Raw genomic sequence first — 20,305 nt, forward strand, 5'->3', positions numbered from 1 at the left:
GAGATAACAGCTACAGTGGTGTTTTATTCATTATTGGTTGGTTGCTTATATTTCTGTTCTCTGCATTCCTTTCTTCTCTTATAAATTATTATTTATTCTCCTTTTTCTTGTCCTGGTTTCTCATGTTGGAAATTTTCCTGCCTGCTCTGTTTAATAAACTGGTTAAAGGCTTCTTAATTCTATAATAAACTCATGGAAGGCTTCTAAACATACTTTACTCTTGTGTGTGCAAGCTGCAACTGAGCTTTGTAGGGGTCAGAGTCCCAGGAATCAGTCTAGAGATCTTATATCTATAACTTTTCTCTTCCAGTTTCCTCTTTATAGAAAATAAGTCTGGCTTGTGGCTTTCTAGAAACGGTGTAGGAGGAAGAGAATTGTGGCAAGGGGTGAAGGTATACATACACTTGAACTTAATCTTAGTATATACACCTTCACTTAATCCTTCAGTTTCTGCCTTGTACCTCATCCATTCCCCAGCTGTTGATGGTCTAATATAATTGAGCTGGTTAACTTAGTTTTTTCGGCAATAAGACTGATGTCATGATGGAATATGAGTGTGCCTGACTATGTAGGTTTAAAAAGGGATTTGGAATTCTAAATACTTGCTATGTAGAGCTCTTAGAATTCTCAACCACGGCATATTTATGCACCAAACAACTGAGTTTGTGCAACTGTACAAGTAAAAAAAATTGACAGAAATGAAAGGAGAAATATAAAACTCCATGATTAAAGGTAAAAATTTCAATACCCTTTTTTTAGTAATTAATAGAACAAATTGACAGAAAAGCTAAGCACGATCAACCAACTTGAAGTAATTGACATTTATAGAACACTCAAGTCAACAACAGAAAAATATACATATTTTTCTAATCTACACAAAGCATCTCTCAAAATGGGTCAAATTCTGGTCCATAAAACAAGTCTCAATACATTTAAAATAATGCAAGTCATTTAAAGTATGTTATCTGACTGAAATTATTAAATAAAATAGGAAATCAATAATAAGGAATTCTCTGAAATATCCTTGATTATTTGACAACTAAATAAGGGTCCAATAAGAAATAGAAGGGAAATTATAAGTATTTTGAATTGAGTGAAATTGAAAACACAACTTATCAAAACTGTGGGATACTGATACAGTAGTAGTTAATAAAATATTGGTCCACCCTTGTGGCTCAGATGGTAAAGAATCTGTCTGCAATGCAGGAGACCCAGGTTCCATCCCTGGTTTGGAAAGATCTGCTGGAGAAAGGCATGGCAACCCCATTCCAGTATTCTTGCCTGGAAATTTCCATGAACAGAGGAGCCTGACAGGCTACAGTCCATAGGGTTGCAAAGAGTTGGACATTACTGAGTGACTAACACATGCACACACACACACACAGAGAGTAAGATATTAAAAGCTCTAAATTTTCTATATTATTAAAGAAAAACCTCCACCTTAAGAAACTGAGAAAAGAAAAGATATAACCCAAGTGAAGCTAATAAAAATTATTTCCAAGTTTCTAACTTGAGCTCATGGGGGCCTCCTTTTCCCTCATTGTTCATGTGGCTGAAAGCATGCAAGACCAAAACTTATGCAACCAAGATTGTGTTTTCAGCCTTAAAGAGCTGGAAAGCTCCTATTGCTTAAAGTATGAACATATATTTGTGAGACAGTAGTTGTACCTCATTATTTTTATTCCACATTATTGATAGAAATTTAAATATTAATTGGCCATGTGATCATAGACAATAAACAACATTTTTCAGCCTCCCTGGCAGTTAGGTATAGAAATGTAATTTAAGTTCTGATCAATGGTATTGTTTGCTAATTTTGCTTCTAAAATGTTGGCTTCAAACAGCAAAAACAACTTAGTATAGAATTCTGTGGTTTGGCTCAGCGGTGGTCTATACTGGCTGGACTGATCTTGCCTGAGCTCTTTTATTGATGTGTTCAGCTAGCTTGTCAGCTGGTAGTTAGATGATCCAGGAAGGTCTCTCTCACATGGCTAGTGGTTGTCAAGTGGAACGTTAACTGGGGGTGATAGGAGAGGATGTTCTCCTCCACAGGTTCTCAAACCCTGCAACAGGATAGCTTGAGCATGTTTACATAGTGGCCTCAGGGTTCCAAGCCCATCTCAAGAGACTCAATTCAAAATCTCCAAGCATTTCAAGCTTCTGCTTGCATTCTGTTTGCTGACTTACTACTGGCCAATTAATACGTCAACTTAGGGTAAATGTTAAAAATACTCTATCAAAGTGCATGGAAGCAGAAAAGTGTTGTATCTGACTTTTTGAAAGTGTAGTTTTAAAGGGAAGGAATCATACTCTTCTCTCTCTCTTGGTGGCCAGGAATTGGTATTAGAGTGTGGATAGATTTATATTCCCTCACATAAAATGAAAGAAATCTACAGTGACTAGCACAGAAGTAAACTTGTATTTTCAGGTAAATTTTGAGAAACTGATTACAGTGAGCTCATTTATAATCTGTAAAGCATTTTATGACTTGCTTTTAAACCACCTTTTAAGGTATGGATTGTATAGAGAAGTTATAGACTACATGTGTTAATGAAATGAGAGTAAAGTTGTGTTATTTGCAGCCAGGTTTCTCATGGAGAAATATCTCTTGGAGATATCTGATGTTTGTTGAAAAAATACCTTCATAAGACTAAGGTGTTTCACTAATCAAGGCAGTACTGAACATTTTTTTAGATGATGTATGTAAAAGATGATTGAGAGTTAGGTGTAGAGAGGAAAAGTAGTCGTGCAATAGGGGAGGGTGAGGAGTAGGGAGAGACAAGACACAGAAATGGTAACTGACTGAATTGCAGAACCTTTTGAAGATGTCTAGTAGTAGGAAAACTAAATAGATACTACAAATTGAAAAGTAGAGTTCTCACTCTTCTTTCACTCCAAATCTTTGCTAAGATATATTACTTTTTTAGAATAAGAGTTCCTATTCTGAAATTGATGCATTAGTCAAGTTTCATGTCTAGAAAGATATAGGGCAGACCTCTTAGGTGGCAAGAAGATTCCCAAATGGAAGAAGCAGAAATTTAGGGGCAGGGTGACCATAAGAATGTCAGTATGCATAGAATTTTTTTAAACTTAAGAAGCATATTTGTCCTTCAACAAAAATGGAATGAAGGTTCCAGGCAGTCTTACCTAAATTTTAAGAGGTAAGGAAGCTCCAGATGATACATGTCTTACATTTAAGTAAGAATATAGCAAGATACAGAGAAGAAAAGTTTTAGCACAGAATACACTTTTATTTATCTTTACCTTTTCCACTCATTTTTGTTCTAGATTTTTGTAAAGAGTACTCTTTACCCATGGGGAATACACAAGGTTATTCTTTAACAGAAAGACAAGATATGTCTAGTTTCTGAAGGTGCTTGAAATCTGGAGAACAAGACTAATATATATGAAACCAGAACCAGAAAATAAAGAATTTATTAAATGGTATTGAACTTGAAGTGTTATAAGGATATAATCAAAGATCTGTTAAATTTTCATGGCTATGTGTAATTCATCTGTTGTTTAGTGGCTGGGGCTTCCCAATGTTTCAGCAGTAAAGAATCCACCTGTAGTGAAGACACAGGAGACCAGGAGACACAGGTTTGATTCCTGGGTCAGGAAGATCTCCTTGAGGAGGAATGGCAGCCTACTCACTGTTCTTGCCTCAGTATTTTCCATAGGGAAAACCCTATGGACAGAGAAGCCTGGTGGGCTACAGTCCATAGGAGTACAAAGAGTTGGACATGACTGAGCATGAGCACAATGTTGTTTAGTTACTAGGTCATGTCCAACCCTTTTGGGACCTCATGGACTGTAGCACACCAGGTTTCTCTGCCCATAAGATTTCCTAGGCAAGAATCCTGCAGTGGGTTGCCACTTACTTCTTCAGGGGATCTTTCCAACCCAGGGATCAAACCTGTGCCTTGAGCATTGGAAAGCAGATTCTTTACCACTATACCATTGGAAGGCCCAATGGTATAGTAACTCACACCTGCCAGTAATGCTGCTTATTTTTGTGGCCTCTTCCAACAACACAAGATACAACTTGTGTTGTATACACGTGGACATCACCAAATGGTCAATACTGAAATCAAATTGATTGTATTATTTGCAGCTGAAAATGGAGAAGCTCTATATAGTCAGCAAAAACAAGACTGGAAGTTGACTGTGGCTCAGATCATGAACTCCTTATTGCAAAAGTCAGATATATTGAGGAAAGTAGGAAAAACCACCAGGCCATTCAGATATGACCTAAATAAAATCATTTATTTGATTTCTAGACAGTAAAAATGACAAATAGATTTAAGGGATTAGATCTGATAGAGTGCGTGAAGAACTATGGACAGAGGTTTGTGATATTGTACAGAAGGGCAGTGATCAAAGCCATCCCCAAGAAAAAGAAATGAAAAAAGGCAAAATAGTTGTCTGAGGAGGCCTTACAAATAGCTGAGAACAAAAGAGAAGTGAAAGTAAAGGAGAAAAGGAAAGGTATACCCATCTGAATGCAGAGTTCCAAAGATTAGCAAGGAGAGGTAAGAAAGCCTTCCTCAGTGATCAGTGCAAAGAGATAGAGGAAAACAATAGAATGGGAAAGATAGAGATCTCTTCAAGAAAATTAGATACCAAAAGAGCATTTCATACAAAGATGGGCACAGTAAAGAACAGAAACAGTATAGACCTAAGAGAAGCAGAAGATGTTTGGAAGAGGTGGAAAGAGTACACAGAAGAACTATACAAAAAAGATCTTCATGACCCAGATGACCATGATGGTGTGATTACTCACCTAGAGACAGACATCCTGGAGTAGGAAATCAAGTGGGCCTTAGGAAGCATCAGTACGAGCAAAGCTAGTGGAGATGATGGAGTTCCAGCTGTGGTAATTCAAATCCTAAAAGATGATGCTGTGAAAGTGCTGCACTCGATATGCCAGCAAATTTGGGAAACTCAGCAGTGGCCACAGGACTTGAAAAGGTCAGTTTTCATTCTAATCCCAAAGAAGGGCAATGCCAAAGAATGTTCAAGTTACTGCACAATTGCTCTCATTTCATATGCTAAAAAGGTAATGCTCAAAATTCTTCAAGCTAGGCTTCAGCAGTATGTGAAGTGAGAACTTCCAGATGTTCAAGTTGGATTTAGAAAAGGTAGAGGAACCAGAGATCAAATTGCCAACAACTGTTGTGTCATAGAAAAAGCAAGATAATTCCAGAAAAGCACCTACTTCTGCTTCATTAACTGCACTGAAGCCTTTGACTGTGTGGACCACAGCAAACTGTGGAAAATTCTTCAAGAGATGGGAATCCCAGACCACCTTACCTGCCTCCTGAGAAACCTGTATTCAGGTCAAGAAGCAACAGTTAGAACTGGACATGGAAAATGGACTGGTTCCAATTTGGGAAAGGAGTACGTCAAGGCTGTGTATCATTACCCTGCTTATTTGATTTATATACAGAGTACATCATGGGAAATGCCAGGCTGGATAAAGCACAAGCTGGAATCAAGATTGCCAGAAGAGATATCAATAACCTCAGATATGCAGATGACACCACCCTTATGGCAGAAAGTGAAGAGGAACTAAAGAGCCTCTTGATGAAGGTGAAAGAGGAGAGAGAAAATCTGGCTTAAACCTCAACTTTCAATAAATGAAGATCATGGCATCTGGTCCCATCACTTTATGGCAAATAGATCAGGAATCAATGGAAACACATTTATTTTCTTGGGCTGCAAAATCACTGCAGATGGTGACTGCAGCCACGAGATTAAAAGATGCTTGCCCCTTAGAAGAAAATCTGTGACAAACCTAGGCAATGTATTAAAAAGCAGAGACATTACTTTGCTGACAAAGATTCATATAGTCAAAGCTATGGTTTTTCCAGTAGCCATGTATGGATGTGAGAGTTAGACCATAAAGAAAGCTGAGCACTGAAGAATTGATGCTTTTGAACTGTGGTGTTGGATAAGACTCTAGTGTCCTTTGGACTGCAAGGAGTTCAAACTAGTCAATCCTAAAGGAAATCAACCCTGAATATTCATTGGAAGAAATGATGCTGCAGCTAAAGCTCCAATACTTTGGCCACCTGATGTGAAGAGCTGACTCATTGGAAAAGACCCTGATGCTGGGAAAGATATAAGGCAGGAGAAGAGGGGGACAACAGAGGATGAGATGGTTAGATAGTATCACCGACTTGATGGACATGGGTTTGAAATAGCTCTGGGAGATGGTGAAGGACAGGGTAGCCTGGTGTGCTGCAGTCCATGTGGTTGCAAAAACTCAGACATGACTGAGCAGCTAAACAACAACAATAATTTTGTAGACCAAATCAAAGCCCTGTTTTGAGTAATAATCTGGATTCCATGGGTCTGGTAAAAGTGGGGTTGGGATAGACAGTCAGGCACAAGGGGGCAAGTTAATTTCCTTGCATATCTTTCTGACCTATACATGTCTTTGATACTGTTTTTCATTATTTTCTATAGCTTTATATAGTACATGTATAAACCTTTGTGTTTCAGAGTGTTATACAGTTTGTGTCAATTATCTTATCCTTAAATAATGATTCCAGTGAGTTCCTATTTCCTAGATGAAAAATTAGGCAGTGATAGATCCTTTAAAATTGTTTAGTATAAAACCTCTTCTCTGTTAACTTTGTTACTGAATCCTAATCTCATGTGATATATTTGGATATCCCAAGATTTTAAAGGTAAATCTGCCTTTAAAATTTACCATGTCTTTCCACAAGTAGTTTACCTCCTTGTGTGCTAACCTTGCATGCAAAGGTGGCAAGCTGATTCAGTCCGAGTTGAAGGGAGTCACCAGGAGATGCCAGTGGTTTCATAAGAGACTTGATGTCTGTATTCACATCTCTCATGAAAGTCCTAAGTTGTTATTGAAATCTTCATACTTATTTCACATTTTGTATGTGTATATTCCCTTGTGAAAGGTTTTAGCTCTTTCTTTAACTGACATTGCATTACCTGTGCAGATAGTAGATGAGCATTTTATTTTATAGTCTATGTATTTTCATTCTCAAACAATAGCTCAAAGAGGAAAAGTATTCCTTCTATCAGATAATGTTTTAGTTGACAGCTCTAAAACAAGTAACTTTTTAGTATTTTTACCACAATGTAAATCAGTTAAATTTACTCAAAATGGTTAAATCATAATGTAAATGAATCATAAATATGTTGAAATATTCCTGAATGGAGTTGTGCCAGAAAAACATTGTTAGGATCATTATCAGTAGGCATAAATGGATGCTCTTATGAACTTTATTTTAAACATTGTTAAAACTTTGGTGGGATGATATTATAGAAAGATTCTTAGTTGAAGCATCGACATGCACAGAACAAGTCTGGATCAAGGAGTAAATGAGAGGAATGAAAAAGGTATGGGTAAAAGACTAACTTAACTACTGGCCCATTTCTATTTTCAGTCTCCCCATGACTATATTTTGATTTCTTCATATGGTGCTGAAGGCTTAATTCCATTTCCCTTTTAGTCATATACTACTGACTTCTGTGGGTTTATTTTCATTCAGTTCTATATATTCACCCTGCTGAAGCTCTCCCATGTTTCTGTGTCAGAAAGAGAAATACCTTATTACCCTCTTGTCTATTTCACATTTAAAGTTTTTTCCTCTCTGCCCTCCCTGTCTTGTACCTAATGAGCAAATTATCTAAAAATAGATACGTTCATCATTCTACAAAATGTTGTATCTTCTCTAGATCGGAGGGCAGTGTAATTGTAAGAGACATGTGTCTGGCAGACAGTGCAATCAGTGCCAGAACGGATTCTACAACCTCCAGGAGTGGGATCCTGATGGCTGCAGTCCGTGCAACTGTAATACCTCTGGGACAGTGGATGGAGATATTACCTGTCACCCAAATTCAGGCCAGTGCAAGTGCAAAGCAAATGTTATTGGTATGTAATGCAGAAGTTTGCGGTCACATCTCTATTACCATCTGGAATAAAATCCTCTATTTGATTTCTTCGCTAAAGAGTAAAGCAAATTTCCTTGCTCAAGGCAGGCTGGGGAAAAAAAAAACAATTTGGATGAAATTAACTGTCTAAAAATGACTAAATTAATAATTCTCTCAAACTACAGCTTGAAGCTTAGTTTAATCAATCCTTTAGAAGTTTCTTTATTCCATAAATGCAATAGTTCACATGGTCCCATACTAATAAGTCATAGAAAAATATAATTTGCTTACTTCATAGATGTTTCTTTTAGAGAATTAGCACTTTTCAAAATGTTTTACACTTAATGAGTTCTAAGCAAATCATTTCCATGCTAGTTTTCTTAATAGACTAAAATAAATGGATTTTTTTCAAAATGTTCTGTGCTACAGGGTCCTTTGTGATAAATCTTTCCATTTTTTTCTATTATATTTCTTTGAACTGTTCCTATGAAATGCAAAATAAGTCAACATAATTCCACAGATCATGTATATTGCTAGGGTTAGTTATAAAGGGCCACATAATTTTAATTTTGTAATTCAGCACCAAGCTGATTATAATAAACAGCTACCTTTGGTGTTATTTATCATTTTTTTTATACAAGACGTGCTTTTTTGTTTGTTACTCCCACAGGTATTTTTCAGAAATTAGATTTGATTATAGCAATTTATTACATCCAACATTTTTGAGGGGAACCACAGCCACATAAGGACAAAATTTATCAAGTGCCCGAAATGCACTATGTACATAATGCACTTTGAAATTTTGATATATGAGAATATTATGAGAGGAAAGTTTCCTGATAAAGTAAGTCTTATATTGTAACTGAACATGTCTTGGTTTGTATAGGAAGTTTAAAAAAGACCTTTACCTTTCTATTGTCATTCAAGACACCCAAGTCTTCCATGGTTTTTCTTACACTGACCTGAACCTTATGATAATAAAAACATTCCTGGCAGACACACAAACACACACATGCCTGCGAACATGCATATATGCAAACATGTGAGCATATCATTTGGAGTAACATTTTCATTTCTATGATATAACACTAAAGCAAATTCTTTACCTTTTATATATGTGAGTATACATTTGTCATTTTGTACAATACAGCTAGACAAGCATTTTAATTTAATACAAAAGAATATGGGCCTGCTTTATATTATACAAGATTTCTCTGGTTTAAAGAAAGATTAAATCAGAATCTTTATCATAACTTGCCCTTATATGCATTTCAAGCATACAAAAACTATTCAGGAAAAAAAGGAGTAACTTATAAATAGAAGCATGCTTTTGTATAAGTGCTATCTGTGATAGTGAATGAAATTTTTCGTGTTCAATCTATATAGAATCCTGTGTTCTTTGATGTAAGATATATTTTAAATTCAATATGTGAAAACAAAATTTAAAGAGAGACCTTTCGGGACAATCAAATGGTTACATCTCTGTATCAGTAAAATCTTTCCTGTGATAGTTTCCAGAGCTTAAGGAAGAAAAACATCACACATTACTTGGAATTTATTACAAACTTGCTGTCATTTACCTGTATTATTGGATGATCTTGGTAGTTTTCTGCAGGAAAATATAAATACTTATTTTTGAAGATGAAATCATCAGTTTGATATTATTAACTCTAGAGTTACTTCTGCATATGCATTTTTTTAAATAAAAATGTAAACTGATATGTCTATATGTTTCTTTTCCTAATGGGACTAGAAGTAACTGTATTCAATTTTACCTTGTTCTTATGATTAAGAAAACAACAGAAAATACAAGTGTATGTTGTATGTGCTTCAGAAAGCAAACTGTTAGATTTTCACAAAACTGTTAAATCTTACTAATGATTCTATCACCAGTAAAATACATTAGCACCAATAATTTTATTAAAGTAGGTCATTCATCTAGAATAAAAAGGGAGAAGAATGTGAATTAAATGCCAAGTGTGCTAACTCGCCTGTACTTGTTAACACTGAATGTGATGCCCTGTAGGCCTTCCTGAGTATCGTTAGGAATAGATTACCTGTCAGGAATATGTATGGCATATTCAAATAAGCACTGCGCATATTTTTGAAACTGATATGATATGAATCCATGTAGACCAATTTTAATAGTTCAAAATGAGTCATAATTCTTGTTAACAATACAGTTATTTTTAAAATTTGCAGCAATAGTGGTCCTTTTTTATTTTCCTTATTGAAATTAAATGATATGCCTTAGGTGAGTCATTCATCATTGTTAAAGAATTTGCTTTCCATTGGGGTTCTTGAATTTTTATCCATATATATACTTATATATTATGCATTTCCTTCTGGTTTAGGAAATGCTTTTCTGAATATGGGCTCCTGACTGTTTTTGACTGTTATTTTAAGACTAATTGTTTAATGTTGTTATAGCTTGAAATGTTTCAATTGATTCAGCCTCACATAGTCAGTTATTTAAATTCATGCATATGTGAAAACTAGCTAAAGAAAGCATTTTGCATCTCAACATTTACTACTCAAGAATATTTTTTATTCCTTTGCCTTGTAGTACTCTTTTTTGAAACTCAACAAGGTTGTCAGATTTAAGTATAGGTGATAAAACATTTTTCTCTGTTTATGAAATATATGTATGTATGTACTCCTTTAAGTAGAAGTAATACAAACAGCAGAATTTACTTAGAGTTTAAAGAGTTAAGTTCTGAATCACACAATATGACAAGTAATGTGATTGCTTTATGAGCCAAGGAGAGCATAATTTATACTAATTGAAAATGATAAAATATAGGAGTGTATAAAAGCATTGAAATAAAATTTCGCTGGATAACTTTTATTTATATTAATTATTTAAATGTGTGATATTCAGAAGTAAGATGTGTACTGTTTCAACAAAATAGCTATCAGGTTAACATTTGTTAAACATTTTGAATGGATTCTGATTTCTAGGAAAATAACTTATGCAGTAATGCATAATTCTTCTGTATGGCTTTGAAAATGTATTTCACTCTCGACTTTTAAATGAACATACTTTGTTAATATAAAATAAGAATGATGGTTTTAATACAGTTAAATAATTTCAAAATAATAGCTCTGATGTTCGTTATAGGAAAAGAGTTCTAGTATGTGTAACAGAAGCAACATTTGGATTAAGAATTTTTCTTTGCATTAATAAATAAATAAAATCTTATAAAGCACATTGCAAAAATTAATGTGGTATGTGGGTACCAAATTAAATATTTCCATCATATTTTGACTATACTATCAGCCCTCTTTGGCATTACTTGTGAAAAAAACACTCAACGTTTTATTGTGTCTGTATTAAATGTCTGTAACAGCATTGTTTTCACTTCAACTATCTTGAAAACTTGAATGGAGTTGTTTTCACATCTCTTACCTTTTTAAACATTTTTCTCTTTAGGGCTCAGATGTGATCACTGCAATTTTGGGTTTAAATTTCTCCAAAGTTTTAATGACGATGGATGTGAGCCCTGCCAGTGTAACCTCAATGGCTCAGTGAACAGACTCTGCAATCCTCTTTCTGGGCAGTGTGAGTGCAAAAAGGAAGCCAAAGGTCTTCAGTGTGACACCTGCAGAGAACACTTTTATGGACTGGATGCCGCTGGTTGTAAGGCCTGTGACTGTGATGTGGCGGGGTCCCGGTCTGGGACAGTCTGTGATGCTTGGACAGGACAGTGCGTCTGCAAGTCCAATGTTGGGGGAAGACGCTGCAGTGAGTGTGTGGAGGGGTACTTTTACCAGCAGCAAAACCATTCTTTCCTCTGTCTGCCTTGTAACTGCGATAGGACTGGGACCGTAAATGGCTCTCTGCTGTGTGACAAATCGACAGGACAGTGTCCCTGCAAATTAGGAGTAACAGGTCTTCACTGTAATCAGTGTGAGCCTCACAGGTACCATCTGACCGTTGGCAGTTTTCAAGGCTGCCAGATGTGTGAGTGTGACGCCCTGGGGACATTACCTGGGACCATTTGTGACCCTCTCAGTGGCCAGTGCCCATGTTTGCCTAATCGTCAAGGAAGAAGGTGCAATCAGTGTCAACCAGGTAAGAGAAATCTGTTACATTTTCAGTACAAGACGGATTACTTTTTATTCTGCATCAGGTGATTCCTCATTGCTTCTCGGTTAGGACTTTGAAAAAAATAATCTCCAATACCAGTGTTGCATTTATATTGTTATCTAATAACTATTTGGTCTATTAAAGATTATGTGGCATATTTGTGTTTCTATATTGGGGTGACCATTTAGATAAATGCCACATTCAGACACTTAATAATTGAGACTTTTATTTCATTTCTCAACTTGAATTAAATCCCCTTTTAGCAACTAATTAAATGCTAAGAAAAGCAAGAATATATTTTATATTCCAGACAAAGAAAACTTGAGTTGATTATCTGTACAATGCTAGATATTCAGATGATGAACTTTCTCAATAAATGCTCAATAAGTATTTTTATTGAATGAGCTATGTGTCTTGGCATCGTATAGAAACATCTAAAATTACTTTTTAAAAAATTTAAGGCTTTATTTACATTTTCCCTGGTGACTCACTGGTAAAGAATCTGCCTGCAGTGTGGGAGATCTGGGTTCGATCCCTGGATTGGGAAGATCCCCTGGAGATGGGAATGGCTACCCACTCCAGTATTCTTGCCTGGAGAAGTCCATGGACTGGATAGTCCACGGGGTTGCAGAGAGTCAGACATGACTGAACGACTTCCACTTTGATTTAAATTTTAATTTTTAAAAAAATTTTTTGGCTTTTCTGGTGGCTCAGTGGTAAAGAACCTGCATGCCAATGTAGGAGACATGGGTTTGATCACTGGATCAGGAAGATCCCTTGGAGAAAGAAGTGCAACCTACTCTAGTATTCTTGCCGGGGAAATCCCATGGAAGAAGGAGCCTGGAAGAGTACCGTCTATGAGGTCGCAAAAGAGTCTGACACGATTTAGTGATTAAACGTCAAAAAATCTTGATTTACAGTGTGGTGTTAGTTTATGCTGTACAGCAAGTAAATCAGTTATATGTATATCTCCATTCTTTTTTAGATTCTTTTCCCACAGATGTAGAAAACAAACCTATGGTTACCCAGTGAGTAAGGGGGAGGATAAATTGGGAGATCAAGATTGGCATATGCACACTCCTATATATAAAATAGATAACTAATGAGGACCTATTTTATAGCACAGGGAACTCTACTCAATACTCTGTAGAATTATTTTTAAAAGCCATTAAATTAATAAAATAGGCTACTATTTAGTCCTACTGTGTCCATCTTTCCAGATTTCCCAACTGGAAGAAAAATGGACCCTATCCATGGCTTTCTCCTTGACTTTATATGATTTAATGATTTAATTAAAGCAATATACTTTCTTTATAGTACATTCATCATGATATTATGATAAATATAAATATTTATCAGTTGTTTAACAGCTGTACTAATCATTGTCCTGTCTAGCAAAATCAACTTTGAGTTATCTGAACCTGTGAAAATGAGGGTGATACAAATTTAAAAGGGTGATTTGCCTGCCAGAGAGGATAAGACTAAAGTCTTATTTTGCATAACAAGGAATTTAGCTCAGGAGAATTGGACAAAACCTCTCCCTTGACATTGGTCAGTGTGACAAGTAAACCCAAAGAGACAGAAAAGAGTTGAGGAATAGTTAATTTCCTTTAAGATAAAATATCAGAAAGAAATTCAAACTAGCTTCAACATAAGTGGAGGCTTTATTATCACTGAATGTTCCATAAAACCTGATATGGAACAAATGCAGTCAGGACTTAGAAACTAGAAAGCTCCCATTGATGTAGACTCACTCATTCATTCCCACCCTCTGTCCCGTTCTGCAGATGGGCACCTTTTGCTTCTCTTACCCTCTCTGTATGATTTTATGGTCACTGCTGTCCCCCAAGATTGCTTACAGTTCTAATTCCAGCTATACAGAGAGACATTAGCTGCTTCTTGGTTACAGTTTCAGGAAGGAGATTCTAATTTGACTCAGTTTTGTTAGGATGACCATGTCTGTGGCAGTTCACTGTGACCAGTGTCAGGATCACCTAAAATAAGCATGGCTTCTAGGAATCACTCCTTCAGGTAGGAGCAAGGTGGTAAGTATCCCAGGAAACAGAAAGATAATTGAGAGTTGAGCAGGTAACCTACCTGACAGCTACAGCATATTATGACTTTCAGCTTCAGATTTATCCTTCCAAATGTGCAATCATTTTTTCACATTCTAAGAATTTTTTTTCCCCCTATTTGCTAACACTTCAGTTCTGGAAATAATGTAATCCATTTCTACACAAATAGCCATGATTTATATATCCTTCTTTGTAAGTAAGCCAGCAAAAGTTAATAGAGCAAATGTAATATGCTTTTGAGTTGTTATCCATTGTTAAAGTTTATTTAGTGTTTCATTCTGACCTAGAATATAGCTTTGCAATAGAACTAGAGATCAATGGGCTCAAATCACAACAGGAGGGTCAGGGCTTCAGATCTTCCTGTGGACTAATACATTCAGTGGAAAAAAGAAACTGATAGATTCCTTGGATAAAGTTCTATTGGAAAGTTTTAGTGCTTAGACATGTCTAAGAGATTCCTAGAAAATTAAACAGAGGCAGATTTTTCAAGAAAAGAAATATAATCAATCATAGGGTATAACTGTGAAATAGATTTATACAGTCATAATAAAATAATCTGTGAATATTGATTTAAGCAACTAATGGGATTATTGAGGAAGAGGTATAAAGGGCTAAATATTCATTTTCTAAAGTGGAAAGACAGTGGTATAAATGTTAGAAGTTGAGATGTAACAGTATATGTAGGTCACTCAGAAACAGAGAAATGAATGTCAGAAGAAACAGCTATAAGAGTTGAAGGTGGTTACTGTAGGCAGGGAAATTTCTGGGAGAAGGATGGAGAAGCAAGATGACACTTTACATTATGAGTCTTTAAATTCTATTTGATTTTAAAAACTGTACGTAAACGTTGGTAAAAATTAAATTGCAGTGCTGGAAAATCATGCTCAATCCCCATGGTCTCCTGACCACTTTCTTTTGGGGATTTATCTGGTATAGTGCTGTTTTTCAGGAGAATAGTTTCTTAGTAACTATTTGCCTAAGTAGAGATGTCACAAAACTCTTCTGCAAAGGTATATGGCAAACTGTTCTCTCTTTTAAGGAGGATACAGAATGAGGATCATCACTATTAATGAATATCATTATCATATTTAAAGTAACTTGTATCTTATTTACTTGTACAGCTGTCTTATTTCCCTTGTTTGAGTTCAACATCTTGAGAGTAAAGGTTATATTATTCAACTTCCGTTCCGTTCCGTCGCTCAGTCTTGTCCGACTCTTTGCGACCCCATGGACTGTAGCCTACCAGGCTTCTCCATCCATGGGATTCTCCAGGCAAGAATACTGGAGTGGGTTACCGTTTCCTTCTCCAGGGGATCTTCCCGACCCAGGGATCGAACCCGGGTCTCCTGCATTGGAGGCAGACGCTTTAACCTCTGAGCCACCAGGGAAGCCCATAGCCATAATATCGTGCTGTGTGTGCTTAGTCACTCAGTCGTGTCCGACTCTTTGTGACCCCATGGACTATAGCCCACCAGGCAAGAATACTGGAGTGGGTTGCCATGCCCTCCACCAGGGGATCTCCCCAACCCAGGGATCAAACCCAGGTCTTCTGCATTGCAGGCAGATTCTTTACCGTCTGAGCCACCAGGGAAGCCATCATATTAATATATTGTACGTTGCATGCAGTCAGTAAGTGCTTTGTTTAATTGAAATGAGAAATAATCAGGAGTTTTAACAAGAGCATCTGTATTATGTAGGGTTCTCCAGAGAAACAGAACCAATAGAAGATGTACGCGTGTGTATGTGTGTTTGTGTATTTTTTCCCCACTGAATATATCAGTCCATGGGGAGATCTGAACTCCTGACCTATTGTTTTGATTTCAGCCTATCTGCCTGAAGTCCTGTTGTACAGCTCTACACTAGTGGTTTTGAGGTTACTGAAGATTTCCTTCACATGTCTCCTATACTGGATACCTGGTGTCCTGACGCCTAAGTTTTCTTTTCTTTCTTGGTTTATTTGTGTATTTGGTAGAATAAATGCTTCAGTAGCTTCTGAGTAAGAGTACAGGGAGGAAAGTGGTTTGTTTATTTTTTTTTTAAAGAATTTTGAACATTAGAAATTATCTCTATTCTATACTTGGAGCTATTTGAAAATTTACCATTATATGGAATCATTTTCAGTCAACAAATTAATTTCACCATTATCTTCTAACAGTACCAACCTGATTCTTGCTGCTTTCTTGTTTTACTCTTTTTTTTTTAAACATTCCAGAAGTTTTACTATTTCTATATCCTTCATTTCAGAACATTTCATGATGAGATGGTTTTTGTTAAATAATTTTTCTGGGAGTTCATTGGGGCCTTTTTTCTGTAGACTAATGTTCTTATGTCTGGGAAAATCTATAAAACACCTTCATAGAAACATCTAGACCAGTGTTTGACTGAGCAAATGGACATCAAATCTCTCCAAGTGGACCATAAAATTAACCATCACAGACACCAGTTCATATCATCCCTGTGTTCAGTGTAGCACTTCATCCCTGTACCTGTTGAGTACAAATCCTCTCTGGTTTAACCTCTAAAGAGAAAACTCACTGTCTTCTCTTGAAACGTTATAGGGAGAACCTTTGGTTTGGGGAAAGTCACACCTGCCTTCAGAACTTTCTGAAGCCTTCAATTTCACTCCCCCACCCCCAGAGTTATACAAACTTGCATCAATTAGCTTATTATTGGCCTGTCTACCTTAGGTGCTTGGCTTTTGCTTATAGACATCTGTCCTTGACTGCCATTTCCTCTTCTGTTCTTTTTTATTTCCTTTTATTTAATTTTTTGGACTTTAGAAGGAAAATGGTTCAATCAACCATGCTTAACTGAAAATGTTACCACAGTATTTTCTGGGTTGTAATCTTTTCAAATCAAATCCTCGCAGCCATCCTTGGTGGTTTCCCCACAACTCTTATCTCTTCTATCAAAATCAGTCTTGTTGGTTTCACCTTTGGATATATCCAGTATTTTACCACTTCTTACCACACTCAATTATCCATCTGGGTCCACGCCATGGTCATTTTCCTCCTGGACTATCCTAGTAGCTGCCTGACGTCCCTGTTTCTCCTCTTTATCCTTCTCCAATCACTCCCCAACATACAGCCAAAGTGATGCTGTTCAAGCTTCAGTCAGATCGCATCACCCCAACATGCACTGGCTTTCCATGATTGTAAGGCAACAGCAGAGTTATTGGACTCTAAAGGCCCCCGTGATTTGTGATGCCCATGAACTAATTTCCAGAAGATGATTTATTCCTCTCCAGCCTACAAGTCTTACTGCTTTCCGCAGATTGTTCAGTGTTCTATACCCAGGCTTACCCTCCATAGTGGGGGGTCCATATGTAGTTCCTGAACTAGTGAATAACTGCATTGAAAACCTACCTCAATGCTCTGCTCTTATTAGCATGAAATTATTGCAAACCAGGGAGTGCTTCTTTAGCTACACATAGGGAGAATATGGCTTTCTACCTATGGGAAGAAAGAAAATGGTGGCTTAAGAAGTTAATGCATTTTTTGGACAGCGCAAGATAGTTTGTACACTTATGTGTAGCCTATGGAAAAATCAAAATTTGTTTGTGGACCTCTTTTTTTTTTCTGTTTTATATTCTTCTAGCTTCAGAAACTACTCTGAATTTTGTTTTCTGGGTTTTATCATCTCTTCCCGTGAAATTTACGCTGAAAATAGAAACCCAGAGCCTGAAGTATCTTCATTATAAACAGATGCCTCACAGTTGTCAGCCCTGCAGTGGGCACATTAAAATGCACTGCTGTGATCAGAAAACTTTCTCTCTACTTCTTTAAAGACATCTGAGAAATCTAGATCATATTCTATGGGGGAGACAACTGGGCTGATGTGTGTGCATGAGCCTCGGGGCATGGAGGGAGCAGTGTGGCGTAGAGGGGTGAACCAGTAGCCCAAGGATCCAGCCCACCTTTTCCATCTGTGATTGTAAATGTTAGTGACCATCCTAGACCAGTACACATAGACTCTTGTCCTACTTTCTTAAAAAACATTATTAAGGAAGGTGCATATAATGGAACCTCATGTATTATTAACCTAACCTTACTAGGAATGTACAAGGAATAGGCTTAATTCAACGAAAATTTATAGGCAATTTGTTAAAGCAGCAGTGCACATTAGAAGGTACATTAGAGCCACATTGGTTTTAATATGCCATTCAATAACTCGAACAGAGGTTAAAAATGCTGCTTAACCTCCATTAAGTATTTTAAAAATGCTTTAATTTAAAATTATTTGGAGTGTGTGTACATATATGAATGTACACATACCCACTCTCATAAATAGAGTGCTGAATATGTTTTCCTGGTTCGTTTTTTTCAGCACTGGATGACCTCATAACATTCGGCAGCAGACACTTAATCAGAGGCCAGGCCGAGAAAAGCAGGGAACGGTGTCAAGGCATTCCCAGCCAGTGACCCACCCTTGTCCTTGAGAACTAGAGGCAGAGAGGGTTTATTGAGGACTCTGCAGCTTTGGAATAACATAAAGGCTAATTTATAATGAAAACAGCTTCACATGACACGTTTTGTGTTAATAGGACAATTCCTCATGCTTCCCTCTGGTATTTACTTTGGGTTTGCTTTTATAACTCAGATAGACCATTAGAAAGTAAAGCAAAGTATCTCGTTTCATTAAGAAGCATATCATATTTGTTAAGAAATGAGCTCATAAACCAGAATTGCGTTCAAGACCCCACCAATGCAATTGGAATTAGATGGTTGATACGCCATTAAAAATCAGTGCCTCAAAGTTGAAATCTGATTATGACACATGTCCCTGTGTTTGGTGAGATGGCTTCTCCTGATTAACATGTTTTTCACAGAAAGACCACAGAATAAGAGCCTTTTCCTTAATAAACCACCAGGAAAGAATATTGTCAGAGGAAATATGGACCACAATCCTACCCACATCTGAGGAGAAAAAAGGATTTTGATAGGTCATTATTTAAATTTTAGGAAAACCTCACTTTCATTGAAAACTGCCTAGTAAAAATTGCAATGATGAAATGGATAATATTTGATGAATGTATATGTTTGTCAGACCTGGAATTGAGTGTTATCTAAAAAATTCCATTTAATATACACACTATATCTATGATGGAAGGATCATTATTGTTTTGTTAGGGGAAATGAGATCTCATTAAGTGGAAAAGTTGTTTACAATTCCAAGTCCATCTGACCTCACGCTCTGTACTCCGAAAGAGTAAAGCTTTTTTCCAATAGCTCATTATTTGTCATAAACATTCACTTAACAAATATTTGAGGGTGGGTTGAAATACATACTCTTACAAGTGGTTGTAACCTCCTCCCACCTTCAAACGCATGTCAGTCCATGATTCCTGCTACTGCTTCAAGTAGGGTATTTCATTTCTTTTGCTGAATCTGAGTAACAGTCACAAAATTAAAATTAATGGAGTTGTGGGAGGTGATCAGATAATGAAGAGCTGACTGAAGAGTCTAGAATTGGGATTTCTTTATGGACCAAGTTGAGGAAATGATTGCCATGGTACAGGGTACTTTGGAACATACATCTGATAAATATTGTGACCGAGAAAAGTGAGAACAAAGAAAACAAAATTTTGCTGTGCTGTGGATTATGAATATGCATATATATATGTGCTCTGTAATCTCTAAGACTTAATCAGAGCTGCCTTTATATTCTTTTATGTTACTGGATTTAATTCTTAGAGAATAAACATATGAAGGTTTCTCATGGATAGTCACATAAGTATGAAAATCAGGTTTTTTATAAAACAAAGTCCAATAGAATTATTTCCCTTATTGGAACATAATATTATACTCTTTGTTCTAATAACTGGAGACATGTTTTGGGAGTGATATTTTCTTTCTGAAACCCTGTTCCATTCCTTGATATGGTAAGGATTACAGTTTTAATTGATCAATTTATCATGCTTATTCATACACTTTCCTGCTATTTTCCCTAATATCCGACCTCTTCTAACCAGTCACTCTCATGACTTATAGATTTATGTTTACCATCTTCTTTTCATTATTAAAGAGATCATATGATATTGTAGAGAGTAACATATCTTCCCTTTCATCCTTTCAGCCATATGTCCATTTCCTTCACATATCCATTTTTCAATTAACATCTATTGAATAAATTACTGTATACCAGGGCCTCTGCTGCTATAAGATATACAACCATAAACATATTAAAGCATTACAATTTAGTGGGGGAAACTGATTCATGTAAATAT

At 36.4% G+C, this 20,305-nt stretch overlaps 1 protein-coding gene across 1 annotated transcript in view; it reads left to right on the forward strand.

The window, feature by feature from the left end:
- The window catches only part of USH2A (usherin), a 969,245-nt gene that overhangs the window by 186,109 nt on the left and 762,831 nt on the right, over positions 1 to 20,305 (forward strand). The window contains exons 11-12 of the mRNA XM_055419911.2: positions 7,720 to 7,915; positions 11,348 to 11,989. Of these exons, the coding sequence (XP_055275886.2) occupies positions 7,720 to 7,915; positions 11,348 to 11,989 (838 nt within the window). The remainder of the gene's footprint in view (positions 1 to 7,719; positions 7,916 to 11,347; positions 11,990 to 20,305) is intronic.

This window comes from Moschus berezovskii, chromosome 17, assembly GCF_049115385.1.
Source record: "Moschus berezovskii isolate FMDL1 chromosome 17, NW_MosBer_1.0, whole genome shotgun sequence".
NCBI classification, from domain to species: domain Eukaryota; kingdom Metazoa; phylum Chordata; class Mammalia; order Artiodactyla; family Moschidae; genus Moschus; species Moschus berezovskii.